This window comes from Diabrotica undecimpunctata, chromosome 1, assembly GCF_040954645.1.
Source record: "Diabrotica undecimpunctata isolate CICGRU chromosome 1, icDiaUnde3, whole genome shotgun sequence".
NCBI lineage: Eukaryota > Metazoa > Arthropoda > Insecta > Coleoptera > Chrysomelidae > Diabrotica > Diabrotica undecimpunctata.
Window position 1 is genome coordinate 34,990,259 of NC_092803.1, and position 11,297 is coordinate 35,001,555.

The following is an 11,297-nucleotide window of genomic DNA, read 5'->3' on the forward strand; positions in this document are numbered from 1 at the left end:
CATATCTCCTCGACTAAGCAAAGATCCTTAGCGAATTGGTTTCTCGTACTCATAAAGAGTAAATCGGAATAAAAAGAAAAGACAGTTAAGATTTGATTCCACGTACAGTGCGATTGTGTATCCGCTTATACGTATTTCACCCTAAAAGGTATCTTCGGAGCGGCTATTTACAACCGCTCTGAATGTGAAAATAATCTTTCCTGTCATATTATTGAAATAAAATCTTAACTTTCTTTTCTTTTTATTCCGATTTACTCTTTATGAGCATGAGAAACCAATTCGCTAAGGATTTTTTCTTAGTTGAGGAGATATGTTGTGGAATGCAATTTTAGATTCCCCATGTCTCTATTTAGATTTCCTCGTTCCAACATCTTTATCAACGTCTGTTTTGCCTTGCAATTCTTAGAAGGTACATATTAAAGCAGAAATCTGAACTTGACTTCGAAAATTAGTTTAAGGATTTATTTATCAGATGTCGCTGTTGCGTCCAGATCAAAGCCATTTTATAGTTGCTTCTAATATGACAGGAAAGATTATTTTCACGTTCAGAGCGGTTGTGAATAGCCGCTCCGAAGATCCCTTTTAGGGTGAAATACGGATAAGCGGAACAAACGCACTGTACGTGAAATCAAATCTTAACTGTCTTTTCTTTTCAATCATTAAAGTTCAATAAAGTATGTTATACTCCAGTGTACTATAGTTTATATTCCATCAAATGTTTTGGGTTGTTTCGTCTTATCACGGCCTATTGTAAAACAATATCGTAATTAAAAACCAAAAGTCGAAATTTAAAGTTTAAAATATGAAGAACAAACAATAAAATATTCTATGCCAATATTTAATATTGAATTAAAGCTTTTTTGTCAAAACTCTCTCGACTTTCGTACCATTTGCAGTCTGATTCCTCTCAACCCGGTCGCTATAACGAGATTTGTATTTGTTTCGAAAAATTATTCTGCGGCAAACTCGAAGCTCGAAAGATATTCGAATAAAAGCTTTTGTTTCGTCAAGAGATTTTAAAATAATGACTTATCAGAAGCCGAGAAGTTGTTTCAAAATAAATTAGCCACTCTTTTTATGGAAATACGACGCGAGGGAGTGGAACTAAAGATGCCAATTTGTCTACGCTCAATTATATTCTTAAATTCGAGGCATTTTTCAATCTAGATAATTAAAAAATAATTGTATCATTTTTCAGGGAAGTATAATGAGTAATATCGAGATGGTTTTTCTTCTTGCTAACAATGTGATGTCTTCTGACTGCCCTAGGGGTTTAGTAATTAGCATTGTATAATTTCCAAACCTTTACTGACAAGAACAATGAATATATACTTCGCAAAATTAACTGGACACTGCATGTTTTCTTTACAAATTATGTGCTAAGTCTTGTCCGTTCTCTTATGTGTATTGGATTATAATTTTTCTATGATTCGCTTGATTTCAGTTATTCCACATCGCTCGTTATTTCTCCGCTATTTGATAAGTTATATGGAGGATACACGTATTTTCCTTGTAGCAGAAACTGGGATAATTTTAAACAAGTACTTTGTCATAAAAATAAATGTTTTTTTAGTTATTCTATACCCACTCGACTACTGATTATAAGACCCTTAAATCTAATAGCTACGCAGAAAATGTTTGTATAACAATGACCTACATAATAGATTATAAAATCGGAATGGGCACGAGAAACAGGGTCAATGTTTATATCTGCGATGTGTGCACCGTTCAATTGTAACTATTGCATAATTAGCATGTAGATAAAGTTATTAATAGACATATTGCATCGAAACAATTTGTTACGTTTGACAACGAGAAAAATAAGAAAATCTCTAGGCTTACCTGCTACACGATAAGTAAATATCTTTGAAATGAAAAAGACGAAATTCATAAAACTTTGCATGCAAGTACAGTGACACATAGCGCATCTGTTGCCATATTTTACTATTGCTCTACTGTTGGTTTCACCGGAAATACTCTCAAATTATTTAATTGAAATGGGACGCCCTCTATATTTTTGCTCTTTTTAAAGAACTTGATATTGCTAATTCATAAATACCAAGTTTAGCAGAAACAATGTGTTAAAACAAGAAATCAATAACTTTAGAATTAAAGGATAGGTAAATTTTACCAATACGAATAATAATTTAAAAAAATTAATTCAAATTTTCAAAATGTGTAAAGCTATTAACTTATTTATGAGAATGAAAACTTAGATTTTATGAAGTTTTTTGTATTAAAACAATGTAGTAAGATATACAAGTTAGAATCTAGTACGTAAATGTTACCAAATCAATTCACAGAAATAACTTGTAAATTTATGATTCATTTCAGTAAAAATGATATTCTTCTTCTTCCTATACCGTCCCCATTAACGGAGGTTGGTGACCACATTTCTAAAAGTGTCTCTGTCTTTTACAACGTGGAATAATTCGTCTACAGTCATGTTTGTCCAGTCTCTAATATTTCGCAGCCATGACTTCCTCTTTCTACCTATTCCCTTTTTGCCATCGACTCTACCCTGCAGAAGACTATATTTATCATTCCTCAGTATGTGTCCAAGGTATGCAGTCTTGCATACTTTTATTGTTCCCAACAATTTTTTGTCTCGACCCATCCTTCTCAACAATTCCTCATTGGTGACCCTAGCAGTCCATGCAATTCTCAACATTCTCCGGTATATCCAAAGTTAAAAGGCTTCAAGTTTCTTAACTATTTGCGCTTTTGACGTCCATATTTCTACCCCGTACAATAGTTGGGACCAGACGTAACATTCAACAAACCTCAGTCTCAGCGCAGTATTCAGATTTTTGTCACAGAACAATTGCTTGAATTTTAAGAACGCTGCCCTTGCCATTTCTATTCGTACCCTGATCTCCTGGTCTAGATCTAATTCTGTGTTGATGTAAGGTCCCAGATATTTATATTTTGTCACTCTCTCTATTTGCTGTTTACCAAGGGTTAGTTGTTCATTATTTATTGGACTCCTTGATACTATCATAAATTTAGTCTTATCTGTATTGATATCAAGTCCCATTTGAATGCATTCACTATTTATTCCATCTAGTAAAGTTTGTAGTTCTTCTATACTCTCAGCCATAATTACCGTGTCATCTGCAAATCTCATGGTGTTTACGATTTCTCCACCAATTCTTATTCCCTCTTTCCTTTCCCATAAGGCTTTTCTGAATATGACCTGTGAGTACACGATGAAAAGCGTCGGAGACAAGACGCATCCTTGCCTGACCCTCTCGCAATCGGTATATTATTTGTTTCTATATCGTTCACCTTTACTACTGCTTTCTGGTTCCAGTATATAGCCTTAATAAACTCAATATCTTTTTTGTCTAAATTAATTGTTTTTTAATTCATCTATTAACTTGGATGGAATTGTCAAAAAGAGGCTTATAGGACCACTTTTCATAGATGGAAGCTTAACTGGTGGCAAGTATTTAAATTTACTAAACAACCAAATTGTTCTTGTATTTCTGCAGAATGACCAGTTATCACAAAATTTTTTATTTGAACTATATGGAGCACCTCTCCATTATTATCGATGGGTCAGAAATTTTTTAAATGCGAACTTTCCAAATCAATAAATTTGACATAGACAATTCGTAGATAGAGTAGCCTGCTAGTTCTCCGGACCTCAACCCGTTAGATTTTTTTGTTTGGGGTTATCTAAAATTACGTGTTCATATTATGCGACCAGTTTATTGATGAAAGAAAAGACAATTCCCAAGGATTTTTGCTTAGATAAGGAGATATATTGTGGTGTTGTGGAATGCAACTTTTAGATGGCCCATATCTCTCTTAGACTTTTAGAATCGTCTGTTTTGCTTTGAAATTTATAGAAAGAATAGAAAGAATAGATATAATCTTCGCATTTCTACTTTGGTGATTTATTATTGATGAATTTGAACTAATACGTAGTGAAGTATTGAAAATAGTGACTCACGAATTTATTAATAGGTTTGTAAATTGTCAGTAGATGAACGGCGAGCATTTTGAACATCTAAAGTGATTTTAAAGCAAAGCTTCTATACTGGCGTTGTATCACTGTTTTCTGTAACGGGTAATCGTCACGGGTAACGAAACTAGCGCCACAAGACGACGTCGTCATGGTTAGCGTCACAAAATAGGGGTTCTTTACATCGATTTGTTACTCTCGATTAATTCGTTTTTAGTCATCATATACGGCATGAAAAATAACTAATAAAATATAGACATTCAATGAAAAGTAAAAAGTTTAAAAAATGTCTGTCACTAAAAGATTCGATTCGTAACGATTGTCATAAATGCTATTCGATTAATAACAACATTGAATCATCTGTTTAAATTTTTATATTTCTCATTTTAAAATAATTCCATATAAATACAAATATTATTTTTTAAACATAACCTGTTTATATAATACTCAAATTTTGAATCAAATGATCTTTATTTATATTTTATATTTAATATTTGGTCTGAATTTGACAGGTATGTCAGAAGTAAACAACGTATGCTTTGTTAATATGTTAACAGGTGGCGTTAAGAGCAAACATAATAATTTACTGAATTTATTAAAAATATAAAAAAAAATAAATAATAAAATTACGTTATTCAATTTCAAAAATATTTAAATTTTAAAAATGCAGAAAACATAGTATGAAGCTTCGCAATAGTCTACAGTACCGTCTACTGTCCCATTTTTTTTTTTTTTAATTAATATTCTCATTGGTGGGTGTGGCTATGATGGGTTTATTTGGTATTATTATTACCAAATAGAAACCTACAGGCAACATTATTTTAAAGTATTTTTCTGGTTAATTAAAAAAGTCGTAGTATATACCTTAGCTATTCTCTAATATCAATCCTATTGTTTCAGATGACTTCCACGAACGAACATCTTCTTCCACCTCCACCTCCACCTAAGCCAAGGACTTCACCGATGGAATTTAGAAATCCAGATCTGGTGTCTCGGCTATTAGCCGCCACCCCTCCTTACCTTTCCAATATGGAACTTCTACCGAACACTTTCTTCTTCAGCGAGTTATTGAAATCAATTGTACAAGCTAAAATTCAGAGAACTGCTACCTTTCAACCGCCTGTAAGAAGACCGAGAAAGAGAAGTTGGGCTACTTCGAGATCTGAGTGTTTGGGTAAAGCTCCGAGTGAGTCGAAATCCGAAGACATCCTTCTTCCTCCACCTCCTCCGCCTCCACCACCTCCTCAGGCTTCTGTCCCACCGACTCAAGAAGCCTTAGTTGACTGGATGTTGAAGGGTAATAAAAAGCAGGAAGAAAATCCTTTAGAACTTACAATAAATAAAAACGAAAACCCAAATATGTTCTCAAATCATACCAAAGTTGAGCAGGGTATCCCACAGATGTTTCCAAATATCCACCACAGTATTTCCCAAGACAATAACTCACAAAATCTCGTTTTGCCCCCACCTCCACCCATATGGTATCCACCGTTGTACCCGACATCGCCCTTTGCCATAGATCCTTTACATTTCTTTATCGACCTCCGAGTATCCGGTCATATATACGACAAGAAAAATCAGAAAGACAATTCAGAAGCATCTTCATCTAGCGCGTCGAGTTCGCCAAGAGAAAAACCCCACACCGAAGTTTCCAATCCCAAAGTTGAACCTGAAATGAGCAATAACGCTTTCAAACAAAGTAGAAATTGTTCAGCATTTTCTGTTCCTATTCCGAGTTCGTCTAGGTCGAGTTACTCAGAAAAAGAAACAAAACCTACTAAATTTGACGTTAAATCTATGGGCTTTGACAAAAGCTCAAGCAAGACAAGTATAAATTACGTCATGTCAAATATATCGAATATATACAAAAACATTCAACAATCACAAGATGTTGCAATTGATTTCATCGATGAAGGAGATGAAGAAAAGCGAGTCAGAGATTTACGAGCTGCTCTCGGTTTGGATTTGGTGGTAGATTACATGAAACATAAGCATCCAAGAAGTAGTAATGATGAATCATCGATTTCTACTGATTATGAATCAGTTGGCAGTCCTCATCTTGACGTTGTTGATGAAAATTGATGAGCTTGATACACTATTTTATTATAAAGCAGTATTTTGTGTAAATATCTCATTATATCAAACTAGCAATTCTGATAGAAACAATTTCAAATCTATCTATTTCAAAAGTCAAATAATAAAGTAACAAAATGTAAATAGTCAATTTCTAAATTTTAAATTTTTTATTTTTCTCGTAACTACTTTTGACAAGAGGAGAAATACCGCAGAGTTTGCATCAGTTTGTTGACAACACAATGTTGTCAAACAAGAACCCATCTAAAATAAAATTTCTTGTGTACAAAATACACAAGAAATAAGATTATGACAACTTGCTCAAAAAGTTGCTAAAAAAGATACGCTGTATCTTTTCACCATATTAAATAGTATGTGTAGTAAGTGCTGGTTTCTTGTAGTATTCAATAAACAGAACGGGGATTACAGACGCTGTGGAAATAATAGCAGATATGAAGTTAATTGGAGAGAAATAATGACAATCGGTAGAATAAACGCATAATGAAGTGATAATCTAGATTGTGGGTGTAAAGAAGCTATGATGACATAAAAAGAGTTAAAACAAACTGAATGTACACGGCATAAGATTAAGAGTACTGGACATTACTTTCTATAACTTTACTAAGTGTAGTTCCTGGCTGTGTCTCATAGTAGTTGGTTACCTGTCTATAAGTCATGGAGAATGTATCTATGCGGGCAGTTTGATAGGCTAGTAGATGTTCCATGTTCTGTATTCGTCTGCTGTCGCATTTATAGTCATTTCTGTTTAGCAGCTCCCATTTGATAAGGTTTGACTTGGTCGGCGCTACGCCAGTTCTTAAGCCGTTAAGCATGCTCTACCATTCTGCCTACCTATCTGCCATTCGCTTAAAATCCCACTTTTTGGAGTTTTTGTTAGTGGGTAGACTTCTGATTGACAAGCGCTTTCTTGATTTTGGTCTGCCAGTTCGTTGACAAAAAAGAGGTGGCGGTGTCGAAGATTTGTTTGGATCTTTCGGTGAATTTGTGAGCCGGTCAACGGAACTTCGAGAGGAATGAAGCTTTGTAGAGTTTAAAATAGAGTGGTTGGTCTCATATATTTGGTAATGAGGTTGGCGTTTACCTGACAAGCGCAATCTGCCTTTAAGAAGCATACCTCTGGCTCTGTTAATCTTAGTAATGTGGGTTTGGTGCCCCATTTACTACTGCTAAGTTTTCTTAAAAGCTTGTTTCATGCATCTACCTTCTTTCGGGTTTTTTTTGCAACGGAACCTGTGTTAACGAGCGCTCTTGTGTGACTCCTAGGTATGTTTGTTTTTCTTGGCATATCGAGACTAAAGACGGAAAGCGCAGATGAGTTGTAGTTGAATTTGGTCTTGACGAATTTGCTTTATAACAATTGGATATACAATTTAGGCCAGCTTCCAATTTTTGTTTCATCTTTTTAAAACTTGTCCCTTGGGATATAATGCCTAATTCGTTTGCGTATATGAAATTTTAAATGACGCTGGTTGATCATTGGTGTATAGATGCCAGTACGCTACCCTGGACCAAGCCGTTTGTTTGGATTCACTAACGACTTTTTCTTCCCTTAACACTTACGTAAAATCGTCAAGTGGAAGTGCTGTGGGGAGTACACAATTTTGGCGAGTTGATAGTCCTTAAGAGTGAAATAGATCTTCTACTGCAGGTTTCTGTAGCTGATAGTATCACATGCGGTGCTTAGGTCAAAGAGAGACAGGCCTGTTATCTTTTTCCTTCAAATCCGTTGTCGCGATTGCTTATAATTATTATCCGTTGTCGCTATATAATTAAAATATATAGATATTGATATAAGGTTGAATGCTCGAATAAATGAACTTTGATCAAATGAAAGGCAGATATCGAGCACAGTTTTATTAATTAAATCTTGCACAAATACTTTCGCTTTCTAAAGCATCTTCAGGGACATTTCGTCAATTTTGGGCTATCCAACAATCGCAGAATGGCATAAACATGCATTATGCATATATGCACATAATTTTATGTTTATGACATTCTGCGATTGTTGGATAGCCCAAAATTGACGAAATGCCCCTGAAGATGCTCTAGAAAGCGAAAGTACTTGGGCAAGATTTAATTAATAAAACTGTGCTTGATATCTGCCTTTTATTTTATCAAATATATAGATATGCCAGTAAACAAAAAAAGGATTTCCTAATTTACTTCGCTTTCTTATTTGCCACAACTTTTCATGAATTGTGTGAAAATCTTTCTCATATAGGTACATAGCGCTGCTGGACTCTTCTCCAGACTTAAGATGGACATGGACAAATAAGAGATAAAAAGACAGACCAAAGATAACATGGATTTATGGCTTAAAATGTGGGATGCAAAAGGGGAGATAGAGGAAAATGGGAGAGCGGTGGGGAAACCCAAGTTTAAATTGGAATTATCAACTCTGGTGGATAGATAGATGAACTACAAGCTAAACTAAAACAGCAGATAATAGATACGTTACTTAATCTAATAATGAAATACGCGCATTATTAGAAGAAGGTGATATAATGATAAAACTAAAATTGACCATGTAAGCACTTTTAAAGGGGTTGACGCGAAGTGACTGGTCTAAACGTAATAATTTAAATAATACGTATAGGAAGCTGCAGTTTCCTTATAAGGGTAGCGTGATAGCTATTTTTCGTTAATTAAAATAATTACAATCTTACTATTTTGATAGGTGAAAAGATATCTCATTTTATATCAGTACTGCCTTTTACTACGTATTTTCTATATTTCTCTCGTATTATGTAGCTCCTCATATTGTTGCCAGCAATCTTTATTTCTTGTTGTAAATGTTTATATATTTCTCTTTTATTTTCTACATCGTTTACCATTTTTCTCTACGCATATGTGAATTTCGTCAGTTTTTGGTTCCCTCTATGAATTTTAGCATAGCTATCGTCAAAGATGTAGGTAGTCTTTTGTTTAATGTTATTTTACTAAAAATTTGCTTTTATTGTTTTATACGCATTTGTTCATTATTTGTGTTAATTTTCGGTCTACTGTTTTTCTTGCTAATTAAACCTAATTGATTATTAATGAGTTACTGTTTTTATTTGGTACATTAACAGTAAACACGAATTAATCAATTATAGTTGAGAATAATTTATCAATTATTACTAGATTTGTTTGCATATTTATTATTGTAAAAAGAAATAATTGTTAATATATGAATATATGTAATATTTAAGTAGTTACCCCAAAAATTTGTAAAAAAAATAAAGAAAATATCGACATATAGTGTTTTAATAAAAAAAACTATTGTTTAATTTTTATACAGTGAAGATGTAATGGCTGATTTTTTATAGAGATGATTTTGAAGATGATTTTTTTAAATCCTAATTTTATACAAACACAATTGTATAAACTTTATCCGAAGATTAACATCGAATAACTAAAAAATATCATCGCAGAAGATTTCAGGAAGAGCAATAAGGATCTTTTAAATACAAGTTAAAAAATTGTATTCAGATACGGGTCTGAAAAGTGGTCACTTACACAGAACGTCCAATAATTGCTTAAACGTTTCGAGAGAAAAATTCTAAGGAAAATATATGGAGGAATCTAAGAACAGGGTTTGTGGCGTAGGCGCTACAACTTTGAGATATATAGAAGTTTTGGGGAACCTGACGTTGTAAAATATATTAAATTAGCACGCCTTCGATGGGTAGGACATGTAATTAGGCGAGATGAAGATGCAACGATCAGAAAAATTTTCGACCGAAGAGGACCAGTGGGAAGACGAGCCAGAGGAAGACCAAAACTTAGGTATCAAGATAACATAGAGGATGATCTAAATTCCATCGGAGTTAAAGCATGTAGAAGAGTTGCCAGAGACAGGGGTGAATGGAAGATTGTTCTGAAGAAGGCTTTGGCTCATAACGAGCTGTAATGCCACTGATGATGATGATGATAAAAAATTGTATTGAGAGGTCTGTAAAACTTCATACAAATTAACCCATTAATGCCCAGAACTCTGAAGTATTATTAGATATTAGTATATTAGATATTAGATAGTGAGATTTTTATAACACCCACTATATATATATATATATATATATATATATATATATATATATACATAGTGTGTCAATTTTAAAACTTACAATGGACTATATCTCACAAACAAAAGCTGATATCGAAAAATGCTTGAAACCGTTTCTAGGATAGTAAGGGGGAACTAAAATGATAATTAAAGAGAACTCACCCCCATCAACCCCCTAGGCCCCACCCCCACAACCAAAAAAGTTTAAATTGCAAACCCCTGCTTGTGATACATCATTGAGAAGACTAAGTAAATGTTCAAAGTGGGTTCCGTTGTTTTGTAAACAATAATACAGCCTATTTTAAAATTCTGCACGAACTTTGGCAAATGTTGTTCCAGTAATAGCGCGATATGCTTGCGTAATTCTTTCTCGCAATTCCCCAAGTGATGCATGTTGAGTTTTATAAACAACTGACTTGAGGTAACCCCATAGAAAAAAGTCAGGTGGCAGTAAGTCTGGTGACCTCGGTGGCTACTCCATAGGACTTCTCCTTCCAATCCATTTGTTCGGATAATTAATATTAAACCAGTGCCTAAGAATATCGAACAATTAGCCTAATGAGCCACATGTTGAAACTGTTTCTTAGAGTCATCCATTGAAGAATGTATAAGAAGTGCGAGGAACAAATATCGGACAGACAGTTCGGCTTCATTAAAGCAGTGGGTACCAGAGAGGCACTTTTCGGAGTACAGGTACTGATTCAAAGATGCAGGGACGTTAACTGCGACGTATACGCGTGCTTGATCGACTATGAAAAGGCATTTGAAAGAGTTCAACATCAAAAGATGATAAACATTTTAAAAGAAGCAGACCTGGATGACAAAGACCTCAGAATAATTTCAGAACTATACTGGAATCAGACCGCATACATGAACATTAACGGAGAAGAAACAGATCACATAAAAATACTACGTGGAGTTAGACAGGGATGTATCCTATCGCCGTTGATATTTAATATGTATTCAGAGAAAATTTTTAACGAGGCTCTTTACGGAATAGACGAAGACATCCTTCTAAATGGTGAAAGAGTAAACAATGTTAGATATGTCGACGACACCATGGTGATAGCAGATAGTTTAGAGGGACTTCAGAGGCTAATGGACAGAATAAACGAGTACAGTCAACAGTACGGACTAAACATTAATACCCACAAAACGAAACAAATGATTATCAGCAAGGAGAATATA

At 34.2% G+C, this 11,297-nt stretch overlaps 1 protein-coding gene across 2 annotated transcripts in view; it reads left to right on the plus strand.

Annotated features, from left to right (window-relative positions):
- The window catches only part of LOC140438503 (uncharacterized), a 146,043-nt gene extending 138,308 nt beyond the window's left edge, over positions 1-7,735 (plus strand). For both annotated transcript variants that reach the window (XM_072528172.1, XM_072528164.1), the window contains one exon: positions 4,871-7,735. In XM_072528172.1, coding sequence (XP_072384273.1) covers positions 4,871-6,052 — 1,182 coding nt within the window. In that variant the 3' untranslated portion in view covers positions 6,053-7,735. The remainder of the gene's footprint in view (positions 1-4,870) is intronic.
- The last annotated feature ends 3,562 nt before the right edge of the window (positions 7,736-11,297 follow it).